At 45.5% G+C, this 27,484-nt stretch overlaps 2 protein-coding genes across 3 annotated transcripts; one reads left to right on the forward strand and one right to left on the reverse strand.

Moving 5' to 3' along the window:
• Window positions 1-4,873: 4,873 nt before the first annotated feature.
• Window positions 4,874-9,989, forward strand: STAR (steroidogenic acute regulatory protein). The gene is made up of 7 exons (XM_077805761.1): window positions 4,874-4,937; window positions 6,221-6,334; window positions 6,706-6,833; window positions 6,927-7,085; window positions 7,806-7,990; window positions 9,433-9,526; window positions 9,873-9,989. The coding sequence occupies exons 1-7, from the start codon at window positions 4,874-4,876 to the stop codon at window positions 9,987-9,989; spliced, it is 861 nt and encodes a 286-aa protein (XP_077661887.1).
• Window positions 7,718-27,484, reverse strand: ASH2L (ASH2 like, histone lysine methyltransferase complex subunit). Of its 2 annotated transcripts, XR_013344578.1 has the most exons (18): window positions 27,357-27,484; window positions 26,847-26,916; window positions 24,527-24,672; window positions 22,751-22,839; window positions 22,199-22,293; window positions 21,855-21,950; window positions 21,533-21,628; window positions 20,319-20,394; window positions 19,211-19,228; window positions 17,567-17,660; window positions 16,834-17,051; window positions 16,477-16,644; window positions 15,679-15,872; window positions 14,965-15,057; window positions 14,383-14,481; window positions 13,614-13,673; window positions 12,126-12,352; window positions 7,718-8,300 (listed from the first exon to the last, which is right to left on the reverse strand). XR_013344578.1 is itself a non-coding variant. In XM_077805755.1 (17 exons), exons 1-17 carry the CDS (start codon window positions 27,482-27,484, stop codon window positions 12,245-12,247), a joined length of 1,848 nt encoding a protein of 615 aa, XP_077661881.1. In that variant the 3' UTR covers window positions 11,694-12,244. The 2 variants fall into 2 exon arrangements, 1 of the variants encoding a protein (XP_077661881.1); XM_077805755.1 differs by lacking the exon at window positions 7,718-8,300 and having other exon boundaries at window positions 11,694-12,352.

Genomic DNA, 27,484 nt, shown 5'->3' on the forward strand with positions numbered 1-27,484 from the left:
TTATCTGCAGCTCTGCGTCCTGGGGATGTGGTTCCTGTGAAAGACGCAATGCAAACAATTGCATGTAGACTCTTCAGCCACCAGCTGCAATGCGGGTGTCCAGCTGGCTGTCCCACTGAAGCAGAAGCTGCAAAACAAGCCCTGTTACCAACCAAGTAAGCCACAGACCAGCCATGCTAAGAGAGCCACAGTCTTGGGGTGAGGGGTGTGTGTTCTCTACTTGCATCTATTTCCCGGGGCAGTGGTGGGCAGCCCCATGTCTGGAGGCATGCTCTCACACACTGGCTTTCCCCAGTACAGCTGGAGCTGGGTGTTGGATGGTTTTTGCAAGAGTTAAAGTAACTGAATATGATCTGTCTGCTCTGGGAGGAGGTGAGGCAGGGTCAGTAGAAGCATTGGCCACCTGCAAGTTAACTGTGGAGAGGGGGCACTGCTAGCCAGTGCTGGTCAGCATGCAGACCTGCACTCAGAGGTCTGGCTCAGCTTCTCTCTCAGGCTGGACTAGCCTCTGCTGTGGCCACCACCAGGGATGGGCCTTGAATTGGGATCCCCAACTGGAACGTTCTGAGCTGTGCGCCCCCGTAGGGAAAGCTGGGCTGAGCCGAGTGCCCATCTCTAGGGCAGCTTAGGGGTAGAGTGTGCCAGGGGGTGCCAGGCTGAACTCAAGGCTGTTTGGGAGGTGTCGGGCATGGTGATGGGAGCCATAAAGTCAGCCAGATAGATGCCTGGCCTGGGCCTTATAATTCTGGTTCTCTTGGAAAATCTTTCAAACTCCTGCGAATGGCAGGGTACATAAGAACGGCCACACTGTGTCAGACGAAAGGTCCATCTAGCCCAGGATCCTTTCTTCTGACAGTGGCAGGTGCCAGATGTATCAGAGGGACTGAACAGGACAGGGCAATTTATCGAGGGATCCATCCCGTCATTCCAGCTTTTGCTCCCGTGCTTGTGTTGTCAGCTGAGCTGCGAATTCCAGCAAAGAGCTGGCTGGGAACTTTTCTTCTTTTTTTATTTAAAAAATTCTTAATTTTCACCAAAAAATGGCACTTTTCCCCCTGCATGTTTCTACCTGCTCTAAACAAAACAAAAAGAACCAGCCAAGCAATACGTCTGAGGTGAGTCTTCGATATTTGGGATAGGAGGGGAAAAAATCTTCGTGAGTGAAATGTGACCTTCTGACATACTGGTTTTTCCTTCTAGGGACTGTTGCTGACTTTATCTGGCCCCTGTATGTGTAGATCTGCGTCCCTCTCAGGCCCCACATCTTCTTTCTGCTCGGTGGCTGCATTGCAAAATGGTGAGTCCTTTCTGTGCAAATACTTTGAAAGGGAAAAAGACCCTTTTCTCTGTATGCAGGGGAGGGGGAGTGGAAAACGGACGGAAATATCCCTATTGCTTGAAAAGCCGCTCTCCTCCCCCCACCCCCCCAAGACCTTTTTGCTCAGAGATGTTCGACTGGAGAGGAGCGTGGCAGGGGGCTGGAATTGACCCACCTTGTGAGGAAAGCCGGCTCCAGGCCTGCTTCAGTTGCTTGTTGTGTAATTTTCAGCCAGGACTGATAGTTTATCTGTCTGTGTTAAAACACTTTATCCGAACCCTACCAGGCAGCTCTAGCGAATTGATTTTATTACTCACTTAAATGCTAGATATCTCTTATCTAGCATGACCGAAGAGGCTGTTTGTTTGTTTCTATGCAGTGTCCTTCAGGCACACAATCACTGCATGATTTAGAGGGGGAAGCGCATGCTAGCCAGGGGGAGGATGGGGGTGGTGGTAAACTAGCTTGTTATATATACCCTGCTGGGAGGGGTGGCGGGTGAATTGGTGATAGGATAGCCCCATGGTTGTGTCAGAAATTCACCTGCCTGCTTGTCCGTCTTCCCTGAGCCCGTTCCACGGCCCGAGCAGCATCCCCCAGCAGCTCCTTGGTTTTTAAATTGATCTGCCAGAGAGAAACGTTTCCCTCGTGTGGAACTGGCACTGACTTTACCCTTGCCTGAGGCCTACGCTCATGCCTGGGCCAGCTGCAGGCTTCCAAGCTGTGATGCTGCCCTGGGTGGAACCTGTTATGGCCTGGCAGCTCGAGCTGTGCCGGGCTGAGGAACTGGAGGCTGCTGGCAGGGGAGGTGCATGTTCTTGCTCTCGGTAGCAGCAGTTGTTTGTATTATGGTAGCACGTAGAGGCTGGAACCCCATGCTGGGTGCTGCACAGGATCATAACTGGAGACAGTCCCTGCCTCAAAGAGCTCGCAAGACAAAGGGTCGGAGGGAAAATGGGGGAAGTCACTTGGCTGGGGTTGCCCAGTAGGTCTGGGGAAACAAAGCCCAGCATTCCTGAGTCCCAGCCTGGTGCCCTGGCCATGGGCCCCCCCAGCCCCATATGCTGGCTTTGAGACCGGACTGTGGGGTTAATGGCGCAGAGGGGGCTGGCCTCATCCATTCTTGCAACATCAAGTGCGAAGGTCAGGCTCCCCGCACAAGGGTACGAACGCTGACGTCAAAAGAAGCAGCTGGTGATTCACTAGCTCTTCTGGTCCTTTGTCTCTCTGGCTGTAACTCATCTGGGAAATGTCATACCATCCTTGAGTGTTATCGTTGCACTGTCAGTTTGCCCACCCTGCTGGGAGATAATCCAGCCTCTGAAGGAGATATTGGCCCTGCCAATACAGGCTTTTTGAAAACCTCAGTGTAGGGGGACTTCCCCTTCCCTTGGATGACTGCATCTGTACTGCACTGCAGAGCAGTGCCTATGGGGAGACCTGGGCTTTGTCCCCTGCTATATTCAGAGATTCCCAGGCCAGAAGGGAATCTGGGGGGGAGGGATAGCTCAGTGGTTTGAGCATTGGCCTGCTAAACCCAGGGCTGAGAGTTCAATCCTTGGGGGGGGCATTTAGGGATCTGGGGTAAAAACTGGGGATCGGCCCTGCTTTGAGCAGGGGGTTGGACTAGATGACTCCTGAGGTCCCTTCCAACCCTGATATTCTAGGATTCTATGACTGCTGTGATCAGCTAGTCAGGCCTCCAGTGTAACAGAGGCTGGAGACCCTCCCGAAAATCATCCTTAGAGCAGATCTCTGTGGCCAGTGATGGAGAATCCACCACGCCCCTCGGCAAATTGTTCCCGTGGTTAATCACCCTCAGTGAGTCATCTCCCAGCCATTGGATTGTTGAGCACGTCCCCCTGTATGCCTCAGTTTCCCCCACTGTAAAATGGGATGATGGTACTGACCTCTTCGAGCTCTATGGATGGAGGGGCATATAAAAGCCAAGTGCTACTGCTGTTCATTAAGGTTGCTTCGGTTAGTACATGCGGTCCTGCTTTGAGCAGGAGGTTGGATTAGATGACCTCCTGAGGTCCCTTCCACCCCTGATATTCTATGATTCTATGTCCTGCAGGGTTCGAATCCTGCACCGTGCCCTGGGGAGAGGATGAGCCAGTCAGCCTTCTCTGTCTCGAGGGGCAGATGTGCCAGGAGAACGCCCAAAGCCAATGGTTCTGTTCATTCCCAGGAGACTCTGGGGGCAGCTGAGTTCAAAAGCCCACTCAAGGCACTGGGGGGTGTGGGGCTTCTGAGGGTGCAGGTATATACATAATGGGTCGGCCCCGTGCTCAGAGATGCCAGTGTAGCACCACGCCATGATTCCAGCCTACTTTCCCCCATCCTCGCTCAAACAGGGTGGGACTGCTGCCACCCCCTCCCCCCGCAGCGGCATCTTTCCTCAGCCAGGTCTGCTCCCGTCGCTGGGAGGCTCTGCTAACTCTCCAGGGACTGGATCCTCTCATGCCCAGCGTCCAAACTGAATCCGCAGGAAGCTGCACTGACAGACCAGCCCTCATCACGGGATATGCCCCTTGTGCACGCGGCTGGCTCAGGTACGAGCAGCACACAGGGTCTCTGTTTTGCTAATGCTCTGCCCAAGGCTAGTGACTCCACTGGCTTTCTGAGGCTGCTTCTCCCCCCCAGCACCTTCTTTAAAAATCATGTTTTCAAAGTTAAAGGACACTTCCACCAGCCCTGCCTGTTACAACTAGATCTGTGTTTGCAAATCCATGCAACTCGTTCCTTAGGGCACCGGTGCTCCATTCAGTTACCCTGGCCTGGCACTCCCGGGCCCCTCTACAATAGCCAGACAGTGCCTGTGAGCTACTCGCCAAACGGTGAGCTACTCTTCACCTGTCCTAGGTGAAGGCAGGTTCCATTGCCAACCCCCTGAGCCATCCAGTGCCCTTCCCTGTGACCCCCCCACACCCACTGATCCAGGGCTACGGAGCAGCTCACGCCATGTATGACAGACTCTGGGTCCTAGCTGGCCAATCATGGGGGAGAAAAACAACCCTGCTTGGGACGAACTGCAGTGTCTAAGTCGTGGTGACCATGTCTAACTATCACTGCACTGTTTGGTCCCTCCCTGGGAGACGGCCGCTCTCACGGTGTGCTGGACACCTGCATTCGGGTGGCGCCAGGCTATCGGTACTCATAGTTCAGCAGGAACTCCAAGCACTGGCCTGCTGGCGGCCTTTGCTTTGGGACTAGGTCCAGCTAACTGTGCTCAGCCGTCGCTCTGGAGAGAGAACGTCTGGTTGGCTGCAGAGAGTTAACGTAGCCAAGGGAGGATATGTCTGTTCCCTTAATCAGCTTTGCCTCTTGTAACGCTGCCCACATGACAGATGCATGAGAAGGGTTTGGCCTTGGCCCCCCGCAGGCCTGGGTAAGTGATGTCTTTTCTTATCTCTCTGCTGACTAACCAGCATCCTTCAGCGGGAGTATTTAAGGCTGCGAGTGAGGAGAGCTGCAGCAGAGAAGCGCTAGTCCAGCAGAGGCAGCCCTGGAGACACTGACGCTGGAAGCCTGAGCTGCAACCAGAAAAGAAAAATGCTGCCAGCAACTTTCAAACTGTGTGCCGGGATCTCCTATAGGCATCTGCGCAACATGACCGGTGAGGGGGGTGTGCAGCTGTCACTGGGGCAGCAGCTGCCTTAGGAGCTGGGCTGGGGGCGGCTGGCTTGAAGGCCCCATTGCTGTGGATTCAAAGTGCCTCGTTTCTTGCTCCTTAGTAGTGATGTTTATTTCTATTACGGTTACTCTGTCTGCGACACCTGATTGCCCCAAGCACTGGGCAGCAAGAGGCTGCCCTGCTCACCACCCAGGAAGCCAGCAGGGATCACTGGGGGAATTCTCTGCTGTGTGTTACGCAGCTCAGACCCTCAGCTGGTGTAAATTGTCGTAGTTCCCTTGGAGTTAAAGGTCTGTCCCATGTCCCCAGTGGTTCCAGCTGGCCTTAAAATCTATTCACCTCTCCCATTTTTGCTGCCAGGAGACTCTTTCCAGCTCAACGGGGGAAGGGTATGCCTGTTTCTGAATGCAGAACAGTCCTCTGTTTCCATGGAGGCTGTTATTTATAGTGCCATAAATGTACCTATGTACAGATAAAACATTCTCCCTGCCTTGAAGAGCTCACATGGAAAGGACTTAAGATTATCCACTCCAATGGCTAACCATTGGCTCTCTTTTCCAAACTGCTGGAGAGAGAGAGAAAAACTTCCAACAGACTCTTCTTGGCTTCTGGATGTCTCGGTTTCTGCTGGACCTAGGGATCAGTTTGAGGTCTAGATTACACATTTCTTTGGCAAAAGTCATTCTGCAGGCTTGGCAGAAGTCTGCCTCCCTTCTGCTTGGTGTGGTGTTGCACACACTGCTCTCCAGTCCCAGCATGCTGTATAGGCAGAGTTTCTAAAACAGCTTCTAGTCTCAGTGTAAAGTGAATTTTCCGCTATGGTGAACTGCTGGATTCTAGAGCGCCCCCCCCCCCGCCCAAGGATGTGATTAGTCCCCATTCCCCATGTTTTGCACGTCCTAGGCTCCACATATGGTCCCCAAATACAATTGTGACTCTGTTGGGAAAGGGCCTACATTGATTTTCTTTTAAAAGACCACCATGCTTGCAGAAATCCAAAGCAAACCAAATGTAGCTGCTGTATACACATGCTGCTGCTTCAACTGTGTGTGGATGATGATAAACCCTCTTTCTGTAGATGTACTGACCCAGCCGGTGATGATGGAAAGTAAATAAAACTAAAAGAAGGATCAGCATAGGCCTGATGGGAGGAAATTGGCCAGGAACAGCTTTATCTTCAGGCAGGGTCACAAACAGTGAAGCATGAAAAGTAAACTGTGAAGTTCGTAGCTCTTTTCACTTCTATCTTACCCTCTCATTTCAAGGCTTGAGGAGGCAGGCTGCTGTTGCCATCAGCCAGGAACTGAATAAACTCGCCTTTGCTGGACCTGGTCCCAGTAAATGGATCAACCAAGTTCGCAGGAGGAGCTCCTTACTTAGTAAGTACCATAGTCAAATGTACAGTGACAAGCAAAGGGGGTGATCCAAGCCTGACAGACTTGCACCTGGCTCCAGTGGGAGCAGGATTGAGGCCCAAGTCCTTTAAGAGGCTGCAGCTGTGGTATAGACTCAGACCTGCTGATGCATATAGAAATGCACAGCCTATGCTGCAAAATCTAAATACAGAAAGATAGCAGGAAACTAGCATCACTCCTAAGCCCCCCAGCACCGGTGCTGAACTGGAAAGGTTACTTAGTTCAGCTAAGTTATTCGGTCCTGTGTACTGCAGTGGTGATTTGGTTAGAGGACAGAGCTGCAACCAGCACTGTATAAATGCCCAAGTAAAACCCTCTACTCCAACCCCTTTCAGGCTCCAGGTTGGAGGAGAAGCCGTTCAGTGAAGTGGAGATGTCCTACATTAAACAGGGAGAGGAAGCCCTTCAGAAATCGCTCAGCATCCTCGGAGAACAGGATGGCTGGAAAACTGAGACCATAGCGGTACAATTTCTGACTTGTGGTGATTTCTGACTTGTCCTTTTTCAACTGCACCTACTGGGAATACTAACTCTTTGGGGCTTTGACTTCCTGTAGGGGAATGGGGACAAAGTGCTGAGCAAGATGCTCCCAGACGTTGGGAAGGTATTTCGGCTAGAGGTGGTTGTGGACCAGCCCTTGAACTCTGTGTATGATGAGTTGGTGGAAAGAATGGAGCAGATGGGAGACTGGAATCCAAGCATCAAGGAAATCAAGGTGAGAGACTCAACTGCATGCGTTCTCCGAAGAGGGAGGAATGCTTGCTTTGGCCCCGATGCAGCCAAGGACTTAAGCACATGCTTTGCTGAATAGGGGCCTTTATGATTAAGCAGTAAAATAAAGGGGTTTTCTACTATATATTTTAAAGAGAGAAACGTCTAATGTGCCCAAAGGGGTAAATACAGCTGGCCCGAAGGGTGTTCCAGCCTTTGAATGCCAGCTCCAAGCTTAAGCTGTTATCTTGGCTCCGCTGTGCAGCTGATATGGAGGGTGTTTGGCAATAGCCACAAGGTGTCAGCAAAGGGGAGAAGTCCAGTTCTTTATCTCAGCAACATGTTTCCAGGTGGAGGTTATGGAATCTTATTGCAAGGGGGTGGGTGTCCTTTATCTACTGAAGTGGTAACAGTGGTGGCCTGCTGCCTGACTGACTGCCACATCTCACACAGCACAGCTTGCTCCTAGAGCGCTGAATACCGAAATCCATTTCCCCCCTCAGTGTTGCAGGACTGCAGAGCCAATGAGGTAGACCTAGCAGGCTGTGGTTGGGGGAGGGGAGAGGCACAGAACTTTATTAAATGCATTGCACGATTCCTAGTACAGGGAGCCCGAGAGAGAAGTAGGGCACAGAGACATACACCACGACCCACCGGCTATTGAATGTGTAAACAGCCCCGTTACGCTGGCTCTGCCTAACGTTGTGTAACTGTCACCCTCCAGATTCTCCAGAAGATTGGGAAAGATACCGTGATAACCCATGAGACTGCTGCGGCCACGCCTGGCAATGTGGTGGGACCACGGGACTTCGTCAGCGTGCGGTGTTCTAGAAGACGTGGCTCAACGTGTGTCCTGGCAGGGATGGCCACAAACTATGGAGCGATGCCAGAACAGAAGGGATTTATAAGGTAGGGAAGCCTCCAGCTGTTGTCTTGCTTTACAAACCTGGAGCCAAAGCTACGGTAGTTGGACAGCCAGGAAAGGGCACATCTGCACAGCGTGGGGGAGGCGCCATTCCCAGCTCGGGTGCACATAGCAGTGTGGCCGCAGCTGCCCGAGTACGGTGCCGGGGGGTGGCTAACCCAAGAGGCCATGGCCTGGTTGCTGTTTGGAAGTAACAGCTTGAGCAGAGCTAGCCCATGGACGTCTGCCAGTCTGGGAGCTGCTGATGTACCAAAGTACAGAGGCTCCTGCTACCAGCCTGGGGTGGGAGGAGGGCTGTAAAAGAGGCGAGTATGTTAGTTTGGAGTCCTGCCTATTTTATACATTTCAAGCTTGCTTGAGCTGTTATCTTGTCTCATTAGCAAGTCCCTGCTATCACTGGGGCCTCAGGCAGTGGTCAAACCTCATGTTCTCCCCAAGGACTGAAATCCTGTAGTCTGTAGCATGCCGTTTCCCCAGTCCTCCCTTAACTGGCTCTTGGCATTCACCAAACAACCAGGACTAAAGGGCTAGAAGCTGGCAATCTCTCCTGTGGCTACTAGGCCACACTGCTTTTCCCATTCTCTGGTTTATCCCACTTAGGCCAGCGAACCTGGGTTCTACTATACAGGTATCTAGGTGATGCTCTAGCCTGCCCTCCTATGTACCTCAAACCACCTCCTGGGGCCTCCTGGCCTTACGTGCCACGAAACAGGAGGCTCTTCACAGCCAGAAGAGACTATTAAATCATCTAGTCTGACCGCCTGCATAGTACACGCTATTAAATTTCACCTAATGTCCCTTTACTAAGCTCAAAGCCCCTACAGCATTTCACTCTTCAGTGGCAGAGAACTGATCTGATATCTCATCCCCATTACCAACAAAGATTCAAATGTGTAAAATAGGCAGGACTCTAAGGTCCCCCAGCCCCTGCCCCTTTTTGACTGGTACTGTCTCTCTCTCCTCTAGTAAATGCACCCTTCTTTCTCAACACTCATTCTAGGCTGTAGGAAACTATAGCTAGGCAACTTTTAAATTTAACTCCAGGAAGGAGCATGGGGGTAGCAGCCAGGCTTGGCACAGGCCCTCATTACACACCTCCATTAAGCAGATATAGTCTTCAAAGTTCTTTATTTAACCTGAATTTTAAAAAAAATTGGCAGTCAAGGGCTAGAGAGACTTAAATCAGCAGAAAGACTCGTGGCCAAGTCCTGCTACCTGGACAGCAGTGACTTGTGCCATGGGAAATTTCTGGCTGCTGGGAGCACGCTGAAGCATCTTCTAGGGCTCTGTAGCAAACTCCAGCCTGCAAGGTGAGGTATTGCCACCCTCCTGCCTTTAAAACTGACTCTAGAGAAGACACACACATTTGGATGGTAAATCATTTGTCCCTGGTTTCCTAATGCAATGTTTTCCTGCCCTTCTCCAGAGCTGAGAACGGTCCCACCTGTATGGTTCTCCATCCACTGCCTGAAAATCCTTCGCAGACCAAGTTAACCTGGCTACTCAGCATTGACCTAAAGGTAAGTGCTCCTATGGAACCTCATTCAAACAGTATAAATGAGTCCTCTCAAGAAGGAGTCTGCCTCGGAAGGGGGTGGTTGTCTAAGGTTAGGAAATTAGGAGCAGCTGCTTAACTTCTTGAAATGAAATTCTCCTGATTGAAGTCATTCCCTGTGTGGGTCAGGTGAAAACTAATTTCATAGTTCCAGCTCTTTCCAACCAGAAAGAAGTGGTTCATGTTTCATCCCAATCCACTTGTCAATCTCATTGCAACTTAAGATGCAAGGTTGGCTCCCTCCAACCCCCTACTCCTTAGGTTCAGTAAATACCTCTGCTTTAACACATGCCTGCTCTCCTCTTTTTCAGGGCTGGCTGCCTAAGACGATAATCAACCAAGTCCTTTCCCAGACCCAGGTGGACTTTGCCAACCACCTGCGCAAGCGCTTGGCTACCCCAACCACTCCAATTGCTGTCAGCTGCTGAACCCTCAAGAACTATTAACCTTCAGCAACAGCCAGAAGCCTACCTGATGCTTAGATTTCGCCTCAGAGGTGATTATCCTGTGTAGTGTTACCTGAGACATGCTTTGGGGCTTTTTTGGGGTAAATGAATGGGTTCAGGTTTCTAATGCTGGGCTCCCTTCTTAGCTGAACATATCAGACTTGGTGGTGTAGGCAGCCACTTCAAAATCCCCCAGAAGGTGTGTTTGACTGAAAAGGCTACTGCTCCGTGCTCTGCAACAGCTTGTGATCAAACAGGGGCTGGATGTCAAGGCACCCAGTAGAACACTCAGCGAGAGCTCCAGGTTAACCCTTGCTGTACAGGAACACACTCTTTAGCTTTAAGATCAGAAGTGAGTTATAGGTTTAATACATAACTCAAGGCATCTTGCAATATCCAAAAAATCAATCCCCGTGCAGATCCTATTATTGAATTGTTAGTGCAAAGGGAGATTTGCCAATTTATACCAAGCTAGCTTTCTGTTTAATTTAAATGTGCCAATGTAAGTTACTTTGCTGCTCTTTTCTGTCAGCAAACTCTAAGCAGCCCTGGTCTGTTGGGTACAAATTTAGCATGTACTTACACAGCCCCCTCTGAAAGTGGGCAGGAATAACTTGTCTTAGTTTTGAATAGGCTGGATAGTGTCTGATTTGATTTCTCATAAGACATTTTATACAGTTAACATCGTAGGACAGTGTAAGCTTACACTTTTACCTAAGAACCCAATACACCAGCATTCGTTTTGCACTCAGTGGAATTCAGCTGTAGGAAGTTAATTTATAAAGCCAGTTTGCAGGTATTTATTTTTCATGCATGGACTATTTAATATTTATTCTCAGTGACCATGGAGCTCTAAGCAAGTTTATTTTAGGGGGTGGGGGTTCCTTATCCAGTAGGGAAATCTTAAGCAATGCTTGACTTCCCTAGAACCAACCAGTTCCTGTACCCTGCTGAGATAAGACTGTTGCTATGCAGAACTCTGCAAATATTTCAGTGTAATTCTGTAGTAGCCTAATGTACTGACTCAGTTTAAATAATCCACTTTGATGTAAGATGTATAGATACTTTTAAAATATATAGCTGAAAAAGATTAAAATTCTTGCCTGGCTCTCTTTATCCAGACCACAGAGTGCAAATGTAACAACTTCATACAAAGCCTTACTCTCCATTATTAGTAGTGTTAGCTGTGAGTGGGAAGAAGAGACTTGTCTTATAATATATGTGCTGCTAGGCACCAAGACAAACCACTGTGATTAGAGACATACTCCTCCAGGACAAGGTAGTGTTTTACAGGCACTGGATAACTAACTTATCTAAATATGCTTGAAAGCCTGGGCCCTGGAATTTCATCTTAACTTAGCTTGCTCTCTCTACTCACAACAAAATAAACCTTTAGATGGTTTGTTAGTGCCATAAGGCCTGAAAAGTAGCTTATAGCTGCTGTTGGTCTCTGCAAGTCAAACCTTAACTTACATCAGGTAAGCACAGTTCTAGTGAATAGCCCCTGCAGTATACATTTAAACTCAGCGAAAGTGCACTCTGACTCACTCCTACACAGGATAAGGCTGGTGCACTGTTTCCTACAATGCCTGGAGAAAGGGGGGGGTCAAGCTAAGAGCACATCACCTATGCTACTCTGGCTAAGGAGGTTTGTTAAGTCTTTAGCCATAAAACAGACAAAAGATGTAAAAAGCTTGGGGAAAGTTTATTTTAAACTGGTTGCCAGTTAATATAAAAATCACAATCTCTCCCCCATAACTTTAGTTTTGGTACAACAAGATCCCTTTGTATGGAAGCTGTTTACAGTTTCAAAAATCCTTAACACAGTTTAGTATAAGCATCTGTGTTGAAGGTATTTGGCTACAACTGCTCAATTGAAATGTATGATGAAGCAGGGCTGTATGGCTATTGCCCACTCCTGGTGCAGTGACTAATCTGGATATTAAATGCAGTTGTGATACAATCAAATACTCACTCCAGTAACTTGTTAAAAATAGTTAGCTGAAAACTCCAGAAAACACCACTGAGTAGCACAATACATGTAACGTGGCGGAGGTTTGGTTTTCAAAATATAGCGTACACCTACCACCACCAATAACCCAAGCCCTCTATAAATACCTGCCAGTTAGGTAGCAGCTGAGCCTGGTTCATCCTTTACAAAGTAGTGATGTTGCAATTCTCTAGAAATAAACCATGTCTGTCCAGTGTTTAAGAAATCTGTATATACAGCATCTCCTCTAGGGCTCCCACGGTGGGCTTCGTCTTCCATCAACTTCGGTTTCCACATGATACAGGACATCTGCCAATGTGTGCTCTACAACAGCACCCCAGCCCATGTCGCTTAGCTGTCAGGAAGGGGAAGAGAAGAGATTACAGCAGCCCTGCTTTAATTACTTGGGGTGCAGGGCACAGCTTCGCACTGTGCTGTTTTCTATCACTTCTCTGATGGGAAATGGGTTAACTTCAGTATAAAGACTCCTTACTTCTGTCACACAACTCTTTGTGTATATAGCAATGGGCATAACTGCCTTCAAGGAACATTTTCTGCTAAATATACCCTATGGAAAAGGCAATAATCCTTAAACTACCAGTGTCTTACACTAAGCAATGAAATCCACATCCAGGGCTTTCACTCACTCTAATCTAGCTCATCCCTCTATTTTAATACCTGTTAAGAGTTCTTTAGACCAATTCCTTAAGATTTATTGGAAAAAGCACTTAAATCCCCCACCACACAATAAGGTTGGCAAGCATACGCTCTTTTCAAAGTAGAGAGCTGGTGGACAAAGGAAAGTTAAAGGAATACCTGATGCAATACCTTCCATTTGTGACCGGGGTCATACTTTCACCGATGGAACACTGGAGTTGACATGCTCTCTGAAGCATCGCCTTAGAGGCAAAATGCCGCTTTCTACCTTCCCCAATATTTTTAGATGCAACCTTAACATTTGAAGACATTGGTCTGATCCAGTCTGGCCTAGATGCTTCAATATAAGGGACTGGACGCAGATGTGGGATAATGTGACCATGTTTTTTGAAAGATATACTCCAGTTCAAAAAGGAAGTAATTCATGTTAACCAAGTAAATGTCCAATCCCTCTTTGGATTTTTCTAACTTGCTCTCAATAGAGTGAGAAGTAGGAGTCTGCAATACAGGGTAATGGGAAAAATTTTAGATTTTTTCCCCCTAATTTTTACTTCCAGTAAATATTTGAGGTGAAGAGTGCCTTGTTTTAGGAACTGCACTTCGAGCACATAGTCTAAGGTTGCACATGTAAACTACAGGGAAATAATTAGCAGGATCCATCAAGTACCTCAAACTAAGATGGTGCTTTTGGACTTTTAAAACCCAGTGTATTTTTCCCCTCAACAAAATGTTGCTCAAATACACACCTTGGTAATGTAGCTGTCCTAATGAAGTTAGCAGAAAGTTACTATTAATGCCTCCTTGCCACCCTCCAAAAGAGAGCCAGGTGACAACTGAGTGGTCCACTCATAATCTTGAGCTCTCTTGCTGACAGAATGGAGGTACAAATGTTGAATTTAAACCCTATGCCATGTTAACAGCACAAGAAAAAGCAGATGTAGCTATGAATTAGTACTTACGGGACGGTAAGTGATATCTCTTGGAGGGTATTTGAAGTACGGTCCAAAGTTTACTGAAACCTGTGACAGGGAGATACATCTATTTAGCATCAGATGGATGTGCACAACAGGAAGCAAAGTAATACTAAAAAACAGAAAGAAAAGGAGGACTTGTGGCACCTTAGAGACTAACCAATTTATTTGAGCATAAGCTTTCGTGAGCTACAGCTCACTTCATCGGATGCTCATGAAAGCTTATGCTCAAATAAATTGGTCTCTAAGGTGCCACAAGTACTCCTTTTCTTTTTGCGAATACAGACTAACACGGCTGTTACTCTGAAACTAAAAAACAGATAGCAAGGGAAATTGCTCACTCAGCATTTAACAGGCTGGGCGGTTTTAGGTGACATGGAAAGCTAGGATCTCACTCACCACAGGTAAATGCTTTGCTTCAGTTTTATGGAGATTAGTGATGTAACAGAACTAAAGTTAAGAGCAGCTTCAAGTGGAGTCTCTTTATACATCTACTTGCAGCCCACAGTAGGCGGATGAGCTATTGCAAGAGTGCTCTGAAAGCACCAGGCCCACATCACTGGAATAATCTTAGTTCTGTTTGACTCCTCCCCGAATGCACGTTCAGAGGGTACACTGGTATAGGTCGGGACCCTTTTTGTGGTGTTTGCACATTGCCTAGTTCAATGCGGTTCTGCTCCATGACTGGACTTCCTACGCACTACGGCAACACAAATAATTCACTTTCTGCCCCCCGAGCACCACAAGCTGTACCTACCGTGCAGCCCTTATACAAAGAAATGGCCGGGAAATAAACACCTTCAAAAATCTCTTTAAAGGCAACTCCTTGGCTGACACCATTTTTATAGAAGATTATCTGCAAAATGGAAACAGTAACGGAATCAAGAGATGTTCATGCTTTACTGACTAGCCCTACATTATTTGTAGCCGCCCTCCCCCAATTTGTTGTCTTATGCATTTTGGCTTTATGCTCTGTTAGCAACTCTCTCTTTGCTTCATTTTGCAAGATGCCTTGTCCATTTGTGACTGAAAAATAGGTTAGTCTAAAGTCTTGCATTCCACAAAACATAACTAGCTGCAGTGTTATTACAGGTCAAAGAAGGTGTAACCCAAGCTGCATTGCTTGCTTATTCAAGTCTATGTAAGCCTAACAGAGACCATCCAACTTAACATCTTTGTAAAACTGTGTGATAAGATTCAAATAAATGAACACCAAGAATCTTAAGTGAAAATCTGCCAAGGACTGTACAGTGAACCTGTTCAAGAGATTGGTGGTGCTCTATGGATTTCTAAAGTGTCTGGGCTCAAGTTTCCACCCCACTCCAGACATCCAACTTACTTGGCTTCCAGGAGTTTGCTTTAGGCTCTTCTCTGCTTTATCCACAAAGTCCTTCTCTTCAAAATACAAGTAACTTTTGAACTTGATCAAAGCCTAAAAAAGGTAAGCAACAGATCCAGGTCTGCAAGACATTCACACCATTACTTTTAGTAATATTCTAATTAATGGTAGACAGATGCGATAGGACTGGTTAGTACACAAGCCCCTGGCAACTGGAGACCCAGATATAACAAACATCAGGTCACCAATGACAAATGAGGCTCCATTAAGTATGGAATAAGAATTCTGAACTAGTCCCCTTGGCAGCATTTCTGTAGATTGGCACATTCATGGAACCAAGACATTGATGTGCCTTACTGAATAACTGGGAGGTAGTCAAGCTCATCTGACCCTCACTTGTAGCATCTGGAATTGAGGTAAGGACTGTTGTAAGGCATTTGGGGCTTTTAAAACTAGTCCTCTAGACCTTCACACCATGCTACTTCCTTAGTCAGTGTTAAGAGTTAACACGTCATTATTTGCCTCCCATTCAGTTAGAGGGATGCTGGTTCATCATAGAGCCTGGGCACCTGCAAGACTGAGGTTTGGACAAGCCCATTTTCCACTGTGGGTTACTGCATATTCAAGTGTCGGGCCCCGTTTAGCATAGCCAAGGTCTGGTATAGTTAAACAAATTGAGACCAGCTAGGCACAGCCTAGAGGAATCCAGCTTACCTTATCTTTATAGGTATCAGGCAGTGACTTTGCAGTCTCTGTGTCTTCAGGAAGACTGATATAAAAACCCAGTACATCTCCTTGCCCATAGCCAGCTGAATAGTGTTTGCCTATGGACTGATGAAACTTTGTTCCCTTCTTGCTGCGCCAGGAGTAACTGAACTTGTCATAGCCTAGGGGAGCCTGAAGGTTCCCTGTAGAAAACCAGAGGTCAGCCCTGGAAGCACCAGACCCTTTTCTTCAGGACCTTGCATGAAAGTAACTGTTTCTACAAGCAGCTCGGGTTACCAGGCAATAACATCTAATCGTACGAGACATTTTTTCCATCCAGGCTACATATTTCTATGGGTTTCAGTGCAAAGTTTTCCACTTAATACTGAAAATATTTACTTCATAAATATTCATGACACACCTGCTGTTGGCTCTTAAAACTATGGCACGGACTGTTGAACTGGGCTAGAAGGAGTTAATAAACCCTAAATGATTAGCGAGGCCCAGCAAGCAACAGTGAAGCCAAGAATCTGCAGGACTAATCTGTACTCAAGCAGAAAACTAGGTGCTTGGGCACTATGACTCACTACACAATATTGCAAAGGGTTTGCACCAGTCCTGCTCCAATCACATTCTCAGAAAAACACACTTAAGGGTTCTAGCACTTCCGTAACCAATCAACATCGACTTCCTCTCTCGTTAGTACTTGGGCTTATTGTTCAGGGGTCTGAGCTACTCAAAATGCAGGAAATGAAAACAGAAGCAGGAAGCTTTGCTTTGTTAAGGGGTCTTCAGCAATTACTTTACCTAGTGGCTGCGACCAGCCAAGTCTGGCAGCTGTGTCTGGAGGCATCTCATCCACAGATATCTCAAAGTACCAGTCTCCCTTCCGCACCCCATGCGAGGCTCGTACCATAGAGTATCCTTTCTCTCCAATAACGGTCAGTCTGTCATCGGAGATCTTTAGCTGAGGTGCTACAGTAGTTAGAAAGACAGATGCAATTTGTGATTAACAAGCGGGTGAGCGAACCGATCAAAGATTGCGAAGCTCAGTTTAACATCCATATCTGTTTCCCAGCACAATTATGTCTTGAAGCTTTACTAACCGAGACAGTGAGGTTACAGAGAAGATCCCTCATGTGGGGAGCTGGCTATCCAGCTTACCTCGGTCATGCAATGCTAGGAGGACTCGTTCATATAGGCATGCTCTGTAGAGATCTCCAGGAATAGGTTTTCCAGCCCAGCAGTCTAGCTCCAGTTTCTCTGGATCAGGCGCATGGGGGTCAGGCTCAGCCAGAATGTAACGATATCCATCTTTATTAAAGGGGTGCTCCAGAGGGTAACCGTGAGGTGGCAGGCGCTGAGCAGAAAACAAGGGGTCACTGGAAGAAGCACAAGGAAAAATGTTAGCATTGACTTCAGCATAATTGCCAGGAACCACACACCCACATGAACAACATTCTAACAATTTCTTAAGCAAAGCCACCCTTCAAATACTTTCCCCTTCACTGCCTTTTACAGACATGCAGATGACTACAGCATCCCACTGGTGATGAGCTTAAGTGGTGCTCAAAGTGACAGTTTCTAAACCAGGTGGGCATATATTCACATACAGGAAGTTTATATTATATGATGGTCTATATCTTAGCGTGAGGACAGATTATATCAAAATGTTAGTTTGAATGGTGGGAGATTAAAGTTTATAACAAGGTTGCACCCTCTTAATTTCCAAATAGCACGTGCAGAACTGCGTCAAAGATGGGAGGCACTTATTCTGTCATTAAGACAGACCATCCTCACAACCCTGGCCGATACAAGAGTGTTCCCTATATTTTCCTGTACTTTGTCCGTCTGCCACTGTTAAGTTATTTCACTTAGCCTGTGTCTTTCTATTTACCTCCTGGTTTTCTTGGCTGTTCCTGTGGTCCCTCCATCTTGCTGTTTGCGTTTTGCTCCTCTTCCTTTCCCACTACCTCCTGCTGGAATGCCCCCTTTGGAGAGAAATTACCACAAATCCACATCAGCTAGTGCTTTATATGCAACGGTTGGTTATAGAAGGAATCTGTGAGTGCAGAAACTCCATGTGTGTCACTATCAAATGGCTTCATTAAACAAAAAACATTCAACTTCTATATAGAAGTTTGACATTGACACCATTCAGAGAAAACTAATCTAGCAAAAGAAAATTTATCTTCAGTCTCTAATCAGTTTTAAGAGAAACGTGTGGATAATAAAGTCAGTTTATCCAAATGCATTTAACAGGAGGAAACTCAACGATTTTATTACGTGAATTACAAATCTTTACTTGCCCATAGTTTTCTTTTCAAATGGTATCATTTGTATATTTAGTTTGAGAACAAATGTTGACACACTTTCATGGAAGTTCCAAACACACAAGGACAACAACGGATTTAATTTGTTTTTGCAGAAGTAACCGCGCTCCTAAAGTTGACTTTTTTCCCATTTTAAGCAGACTGTCAGTTGTCTCAATGATTTACAATATGCCTGCAATACACTTTGACACACAATATCTGCTTCAGCAGTAAGCACTTAACGTTAAGTTCAATATAGAAAATGAAATACACCAAAATGGGGAAAATAAAAAGCAATAAAAGGTGTTTCTCTGCAGTGTTTCCAAAATTGTTATTGTTTGCAATGTAAATATTAAGAGCAAGGCATTTCATGTTAATATTAATGTCTTCAACACTAGTTTCATCAAACTGCAGGGTAAGACAAAACATTGAACATCTAACACCAGAATTATGCCAAATAGTGTCTAACTCCTTTAATGTATTTGATAAACCAAATTACTTTGAACCTGTATTGAATATATTTATTATTTAAGTGATAAAATAAATCACATCCTCGGAGGAAAAATATAGCTTACTTACATTACTGACCTAAAAATGAAAGAATACACAATTTTGCTCTACTGCAGTGAAACACGTTTAACAACTGCGTAGTGTACTGTAAAAAGTAGCAAGCTTTTAAATTATCAGCATACCTGTTGCAGTGTAAGGGATTGAGATCTTTGAGGGATATCATATTCTGCACAAACATGAACTGATCTAAACTGCACTTGTTTGTAGCTATACTGCAGATTACTAACGCCTTAGTTTGTCATAGTAGGTTTATAAATCGCAAAACTAAAGCTACCCTAGCATGTCTGAATTTTACCTGACCAATAGCACAGTGTAAATTTTGTGCTTGTGTTTAATACACCAATTCTTCAGAAGCCAGTTCTTACATTCTGAACTTGAGTTTGGTATCAAATCAAAATTGAATCCTACACAAGAGAACAAATTAAAGTGAAAGAGACACTTTATATCAGTCATGTGAGGCAGAATATGACAATTTAAAAGCTTCTAACTGCTAAACATTAAAAACTGGAATTACAGTTTCATATTAAAATATTACTACAATCATTTTTAGGACACGCTTTAGATTTTTACTTCACTTTAGCTTCTAAGACAATTGAGCAAAAAGCTTTTCCAAACCACAACAATACTTAAGTTTTAGAAGCTGAAAGGTAAATATTCACCTCCCAAAGAGGCTCCACCTGTAGGGACAGAAGTGGCACCATGTATTTCTCAAATTTTAATAACTAAAGTAAAACATCACCAGTGCATGAAATGGAGACAATATACACTTTAGAGATCTGCAGTGATGGACAGGTGCACAATTTCTTTTTTTTTTGGTTTAAAAAGAGAACCACCTCAGGCTGGGCACTAGATAAAGCACGTAGGGTTACTGAGAAAGGGTTTAACACCGTGCACAACCAGCAGGTTTTTGGTGGCTAGTTTATATTAGGCAACAGTAAAAAGTCTGCCTCACACACAAACGCTATGTCTACACTTTGAGCTACGGGAGTGACTCCCAACTTGCACAGACGTTCTCAGGCTAGCGGGAGGAGAGCTAGCGTGGGTATAAATAGTTGTGTAGCCGTGGCAACAAGGGATGCAGCAGTGGAATACAGACCCACCTGAGCCGTGCTGCCACAGCACGAGTACATGTTGGCAAGCAGGCGATCACTCCTCTAGCTCTTAGTATGGACAGAGCCGAAGAGATTACTCCATCGGCGTGGTCATTCCACTAAGAGAGAGAACACTAAGCTGCAAGTGATCGTTACATGGAAATGTATAATGGAATAAAGCTTCCCAAGTGCTCCTGAAATCTCAGAATGAGGAAAATGGGAAGTTGGTGGGATAATGTTCTGTCACAATTAAACATCAACATTTTGGGGTTGGACAGGGAAAGAGGAAGGACATTTTGGGGTTGGACAGGGAAAGAGGAAGGCACTTTGTTTTCAGTGATGATATCAGGTTTTAAAACAGCTATCTTACAAGCACGTGTACTACTATGGTATGACCAGCTGTCTAAAAGTGTGATCATCTTACGCATCTGTGATCGGGTAAAGACTAATTGATATCACGACAGAAAAACAAGACAGATTTAAGTTGGCTCAATAAATTCTGGAAATAGCAGTTACAAGACTATTTACATACAGGCCAGTCGGTGTTTAATATTTATTAAGCTGTAAACGATAAAGTTAATATAATCAAGGGTGTGTTCAGCTGTAGGACTTTAAGAAATGTGAAATATTCCCAAATATTCAGCACATTTTCTTTTAGTAAAATTAAAGAACTTGCCATTTAAGCTTCCACTAGCAGATACAGCATTGCTCTGCTTCTGGTTATCGTACGCTGGACCAATATTAGCAAGGTCCTGAAAAAGAAAAACTCAGTTTAACAATATTACAGATTTATAGGCAGGTTGGTACTTACCACTCATTCTGAGAGCATGTGTCTGGTTCAAATTCTGAGCAAGAAGTTTTTGCTCTTCAGGATTTCCGAGAACTGAAGTGCTACTGAAACTTTAGCAGCATGGCATAAAACAAGTTCAGAGCAGAAGTCTTGCATCTTATACCTTGGGATGATTATGTTTTTTCTAGTTTTATAAAAAGGACCCAAATTACACAGCCACAGCCCCCTGTGGGTCAAGCTCTTGCCATTTTTATTTGTGCTAAGAAACTGTCACATAGCATCAGGAAGTTACCAGTCTCTGGGATTGTGTACCACATATCTCATATAAACAGCTAGGCATAAGTTAGTATAGATTTTAAGCCTTCCTATATCCTAGACACATGCTGGCTGAGGGACAAGCTTTTTAAAAACAGAGGCAAGATTCCTGCCTGCATTTTGAGTGAATCACAACAAAAAGAATGAGGAAAACAACAGGATAGTCTCCATTGCCAAAGGCAGGAGATTACATCATAACGTTACCAGAACAGCATGAAGAAAGGGTATTTTTGATGCCATCAGAGAGTTCAACAAGGGCCATAAAAACAGAGATACCTTTTAAAAGCCCTTGCACACACTAGAAAATAAAGCATTAGCACCCAACAATAGTAGACTATCACGCATCCCTTCCAGAATTATTGCCAAATCATGTAATTGAGTCTGGCCAGGCAGCTGGTGGGTGGAACTCCCAACATTCCCATATTCTTTCCACTTGAATGTTCCTCCAGCAGAGTTGGAACAGCAGCACAGCACAACTGCACAGAATGTGCTAAAGAGGACAAACAATTGGAATTTGTATCAGAAAAGTTAACTAGGTCCCTGGGATTAAATTCCTGGTGGGACTCCAGTTTCTTATTGTGAATACATTGTCAAACAGCAGGCAACATGTATACATTCCAAATGTGTGTACTTAAATGTGCCTTTTTACATTTATAAACACACCTTTATGTACCACAATCTTTGGCAATGCAATACAAAGTCCTAATGCTCAAATGCTCTTAATATTAGTTACACGAGAACCATGGTGCAGAAGGGAGAACTTTCTCCCTGCCTCAATCACGTACCTGATCTAGTAGCCCAAACTTTGGATAATCGTCCTCTGGATCTTTACTACCTGGGTCTGGATGCTCTTTCACCAAGAACACATCCCTTTCTTTACACTGAAATATGGGAGTTAAAAACACCTTCAGAAGACCAAGTCATGCCCAAGAATAACTGTGTAAAATTTACAGTAGATACACACCACAAAGTAAGAAGTCACAGGGACAGTATTAATGTCTGGACTATTTGTCTTGTTCAATTCTAATTATTATTAAATAATATTATCAGAAAGCAGCTCAATCATTAACAAAGATCCTCTGCAAATTTAAACTTTTAGTTACTTACCATTGTTTTTACAATGTTATTTGGCCAAGTCATTTTTCCAGGTCTCTGTCTAGTTGTCATACACTCCCAGTACTTGTCAATAAATGGTATAATATCCTATTTAAAAAAAAAAAAAAGGTAATAAAATGAGGCCTTAAAACAGTTATATGATAGGAGTTAAAATTACTTTATTAAGCCAACATATCTTTCAACGCCAGATCATACACATTATAACTGACCTATCAGAGCTGGTCAAACTGACAGCTCATACTGTCAATTTTTGTCTGAACTTGTGGATCTAGGCAATTCCCTTTTTGTCAAGTCATAACTCACGTTCAGGTGTAACTGTCTAATTATATCTGTACCTTGTCCTTTGAGAACATAGTTTTTGGGTGCTCATCTTGTGTCCTTGACTGCCACGTCAAGTTGGCCAGAGCACTAAGGCACATTTCCTTCAGATCTTAAAAACAAAACAAAAATATACCAGAACCACAGTTACATTCTTGATGAAGGTCAAGTATATTTATATGTAACCATAAGGTTGGTAAATACTAAGAACACAGCAGATCTAATCTTAGATGAACTTCCATTAGTTGGCCTCACATCTACAATATCCTGAGTTTTGGAAATGTGGGTGCTAGAGCGAGTTATGTGCTCCTAAACAAAAGGAACCTGGGCTGAAGGCAAGAATTCTACCAGCCTAAGAAATTCATTTGCACAATGGCATCCTCCAGGTCTAGAGAAGTCAGCTCTCCAGCACATTGTATTGCAATCAGCACCGCAAATCGTCACCTGACCCACAGACAGACTTTAATCAGCTACAGGACAAAGGTCATGCAGGACCATTCCATCCCCAACAAAGATTCAAAGAGGGGAAGAAAATCAAGCTTTTGCAGTAAGTGTTTGTTTTTACTTACTTGCTTGTTTTCTTAGAAAGTATGTGTTCCCACTGTGATGGCAGACATTGCAATGGAAACTGTAGTTGGTCATGAAAGGCAGACATGATCTGTGAAACAGCAAAATCATTTGACACTATCCACAGCTTTTCCATTACATCAGAAAAAGAAAATGATTACTCTCTTTCTGCATTAAAAGTCACCCACGCACATTCACAGATGTTTTCATCAGATTTGGTAACTCAGTGTCAGCAACAATGAAAACTATTAAATTCTGGAAAACGTGAATGTGGACTAAATGTCATTTTTCTGTTTTAAGAAGCAGTCCTGAAATTCGGCCACCAAGGTAAGCTGAAAGCAACTCAGGGGCCTTTAACAATGAACCATGGATTAGTCAAGGTACGTCTATAGCTATAGAAAACTTCCCCATAAAACACTAACCAAGCCCATTTTAAAACTAATTTTTATTTAACACACATTAAAGTTACCTTTAAAAAGAAGATTCCTTAGACACCTCAAATATCAAATTGAATTTACTTTCCATTTACAGTGTCTCTATCTTTTTGCTCTTCAGTCAGCAAATATAAACTAGCCGACTCTCTCCTCCCTCCCCTGACCCCTTTTTTAAGTCAGTTTCACATCTCTCATGCAGTAGCCCAAGGCTGCAAATACTTCAAGAGAATGTCTAAATGCAAACAAAGACTTTTCATAGAACTGTAAGAAAAAGATAAATAATTTGTGTTATGTAAAACTGTTGTTTATTATTGTTTACATAGCTCTCAGTGTGCTAGACTGTACACAAACAAAATAGGAAGACAAGGTCTTTTCCCCAGGGAATTTACATTCTAAATATTTCCGTTTTTGTTTAAACAAAAACAAAACAAAACTTAGATTTAGCACTTCGTCTACCTCGCAGCATCTTTTCAAAATGTATTGATTTGACTGAGTTTAGGCTCTGAATCTTTTAATAAAGAAAATTCTTCACTCCATCACCTTTGCGATGTAACAAAAATGTTCAGAATCTCATGTAATGCCGTAGAGTAGAACCCCAGAATTATGAACACCTCGAGAACAGTGATTGTTCATAAATCTGAAATGTTCACAACTCTCAACAAAACGTGAAGCTTGTTCTTTCAGAAGTTTACAACTGAACATTGACTTCATACAACTTTGAAACTTTCCTGCAGAAGAAAAATGCTGCTTTTAACCATCTTGAATTTAAAAGTACAGAAACAGTTTCCTTGCCTTGTCAAGTCTTTTTTTTAAACTTTCCCTTTTTTAGTAGTTTATGTTTAACACAGTATTATACAGTATTTGCTTTTTTTCTTTCTGGTCTCTGCAGCCAGATTGTGTACGTCTGGTTCCAAATGAGGCGTGTGGTTGATTGGTCAGTGTGTAACTCTGAGGTTCTACTGTATGTGTTATTTTCCTTAGCTCTGCTTCACTGAGCTTTTTAACTTTTTGGAGTCTGTGAGTGCATATGGTTGTTACGTTTGCCTTAACTGGGAATTTCCTTGATTGTTAGTGATTGCGCTGATACAAAAATTAGTCCTGAACAACCCTAGCTCTAAGTTAACTGTGCTTTTTGGAGGCCTCCCTCAGCTGGAATCAGAAGCATTTCACAAGTAAGTATACTATTCCTGGGTTGGAGTTTGTTTTTAAAAAACAAACCGCTATTTTACAGAGAAGTTCAATAGAATTTAGAGTAAATTCTGGAAGATACAAAAATACCATGGTGCTGGGGGGGCCAGAGAAGAACAGCTTATAGGCAGAGTACTAAACAGAGTTATTACATACGTAGTATCAATGCCAAAGGTGTCCGCTGTGAACCACTTTGTACAAATCCCGCACTGCAGCTCTATCTCTCCAAGCTGTCGCCCATTCTCTTCATCCACTGAACCCGGCTGAGTGTCCAAGACTTCAGAACTGTCCCCAGCACCTTCCTGCAATCATAACAGCGTTAACAGGTCTGGACTTGATTAAACAGAGCGCCAAGAACAATCCCATGTCAATCAAGTCACGTTTCGTCCATTACAGTCCCCTGTAGAGATTGCTAAAGTTTAAAGGATCAAAAGATTCCTCCTTATTTCTTCAAAAGGCCAATAGTTGAGGTACAACTCTGCTGTGAATGGGTCTGAACTATTGAATGGCATCAGACAACAGAGACAAACACACAAGCTTCTCCCTGGAAACAGGTGACAATTTTAGCTGCTGAATCAAGGATTGGCTTTTGCATAGGTGAGCAATATAGCATGGTAAGTTAAGGGAGGGGAGATTTAGAGGTGAATAAAAGCCAAAATGAGAAAATCTCTCTCGCTGGACTCAAGGAGTACATGTTTAATTTTTCATATACAGCAATGGCTGCTAAAATGTAACTTTTTGAAATTTCAGTCTGAATTTCTTCACATTGTTCACAGTTCCAGCATTTTCATTCTATCACTAGTCTGAATGCAGCTGTCCCTGAGCCAATATGTAACTTTAGTCTTTCAAGACCTCTGACATTTCATACTTTGCCAGGCCACTGAGAGCTAACTAGTGACATTTTACTGGTGCCTCAGGGAAAATATTTTCTATTTTAAATTATATTTCCCCTTCTCTTGTGCTAATCATCAGCGAATAAAGTATACCATTATACTAGTAAAGACAAAAAAAGTTTTCTGCAAGCATCTTTATGACAGTTTCCTCCCAAAGCAATAGGTGAATCAGGCCAGGTGTACTAAGCTTTTTTTGTTGTTATTAAGTATCAAAAGAACATTTAAAAAAAACAAGTTTTAGGTTTGACCACCAGAGAAAATACACTGGGCAGGATTCTCTGCCACCAGACACTTTGTGTATCCATTTACATCTGGGCAGAGGCTGTAAGATGCTACCAAATAAGAATGCACCACACACACAGGAAATTTATGCCTACAAACGATTGCAGGCATTTTTTATATTTTTTTGCACTGGCTCCGTCAACACTGGACTCTACAGATAGGGCCCTACCAAATTCACGGCCATGACAAACATCACGGACTGTGAAATCTGATCTTTTGTGTGCTTTTACCCTACACTATACAGATTTGCTGAGGAAGATCTGCGTTTCTCAAATTGGGGTCCTGACCCAAAAGGTAGTTGCAGGACGGTCGCAGGGTTATTTTTTTTGGGGGGTGGGGAAGAGAGTTGCAGTATTGCCACCCTTACTTCTGCACTGCCTTCAGAGCAGGGTGTCCAGAGAGCGGCGGCTGTTAGCTGGGCACCCAGCTCTGAAGGCAGCACCCTGCCAGCAGCAGCGCAGAAGGAAGGGTGGCAGTCCCGCAACCCGCTCGTACAATAACCTTGTGACACCTCCCTCCCTGAACTCCTTTTTAGATCAGAACCCCTACAATTACAACACCATGAAAATTTCAGATTTAAATAGCTGAAATAATGAAATGTATTATTCTTAAAATTCTATGACCGTGAAATTGACCAAAATGAACTGTGAATTTGGTAGGGCCCTATCTATAGGCAAGGCACAGGCACCTACTAAAGTTCTCTATTCTTATTCTGAGCAACCACACAGAAAAATACATACAGATTTCCTTTGGTAGGCCAGGTCTTACACCAGTTGTATAACTTTACTCCTGCTTGGCATAGGTGTTAATGACTCCACAACCTGCCAGGCCTATGTCCAGCCCACGGAAATATTTTGTACTTTACATACAATTGATTCAGTTCATTTGTGGGGCAACCCCACTGCGGTTAATGAAAACACCTCAGGGATAAGTCTAACGTAGCGCATCGGTGTCAGCGCACAGGTGACCCATCTGCATGGTCTGACAGGTTACACACACAGGCTTTCGGGCACAGAGGCAGGGCAGCTGGAAGGCAGTAGTGAGCCGGATCCAGACTGCAGGGCACACACACGAGCAACGTGCCACGGGCACCACACTGCTACACCTGCTTTGTAACGTGCCAGTGTCTAAAGGCCCCATCAGGGATCAGACTCTCCTCGTGCCAGCTGTTGCACAAACCGAGCAAAGAATGGCCCCTGCCCCAAAGGGATTCCCCCAACCCGCTGGGGACTTGGTGCTGGCACCCCACCGCGCTGCCCTCCCAGGCCCCGCAGAGACCCAGGTCAGCAGCACTCACGTACTAGGGGATCCTTCCCATTAGAGGACTCGGTCTCCAGGCCGGCGGTAACATCGACCAGGGTGGTGTCCCCCCTGCACCGGCAGGAGAGAGAGGGTGAGAAGCCCCAGGGGTAACCGTGGAGTGGGGGCCCTCCCCCTCTCCCGGGGTAACCGAGGGGCCCCCGTTCCGAGGGGTGCAACGCCCTGGCCCTCCCCCCCGGGGTAACCGAGGGGCCCCCGCTCCGAGGGGTGCAATGCCCTGGCCCTCCCCCCGGGGGTGACCGAGGGGCCCCCGCTCCGAGGGGTGCAGCGCCCCGCCCCCTCCCCCCCGGGGGTGACCGAGGGGCCCCCGCTCCGAGGGGTGCAGCGCCCCGCCCCCTCCCCCCCGGGGGTGACCGAGGGGCCCCCGCTCCGAGGGGTGCAGCGCCCCGCCCCCTCCCCCCCCGGGGTAACCGAGGGGCCCCCGCTCCGAGGGGTGCAGCGCCCCGCCCCCTCCCCACTGGGGTAACCGGGGCCCCGCCCCCCGGCCTCACCCGGTCTCGGAGTCCCCGGCGCCCTGCTCGGGGGGTCCCGGTGGGTCCCCGGCCGGGGCCACGGCCTCCGGCGCCGCCGCCTCCCCCTCCTCCGGCGCCGCCGCCGCGGTTGCTCCCGCCGCCGCCAT

This window comes from Eretmochelys imbricata, chromosome 26, assembly GCF_965152235.1.
Source record: "Eretmochelys imbricata isolate rEreImb1 chromosome 26, rEreImb1.hap1, whole genome shotgun sequence".
Taxonomy (NCBI): domain Eukaryota; kingdom Metazoa; phylum Chordata; order Testudines; family Cheloniidae; genus Eretmochelys; species Eretmochelys imbricata.

Coding starts and splice junctions, on each gene's coding strand:
- STAR (XM_077805761.1), top strand. CDS start 4,874: ATGCTGCCAGCAACTTTCAAACTGTGTGCCGGGATCTCCTATAGGCAT. Junction 7,991..9,432: donor GAACAGAAGGGATTTATAAG/GTAGGGAAGCCT, acceptor GCCCTTCTCCAG/AGCTGAGAACGGTCCCACCT. Junction 9,527..9,872: donor TACTCAGCATTGACCTAAAG/GTAAGTGCTCCT, acceptor CCTCTTTTTCAG/GGCTGGCTGCCTAAGACGAT.
- ASH2L (XM_077805755.1), bottom strand. CDS start 27,484: ATGGCGGCGGCGGGAGCAACCGCGGCGGCGGCGCCGGAGGAGGGGGAG. Junction 21,951..22,198: donor CTATGTTCTCAAAGGACAAG/GTACAGATATAA, acceptor TTTTTTAAATAG/GATATTATACCATTTATTGA. Junction 13,674..14,382: donor CTTTGTATAAGGGCTGCACG/GTAGGTACAGCT, acceptor TCCCTGTCACAG/GTTTCAGTAAACTTTGGACC.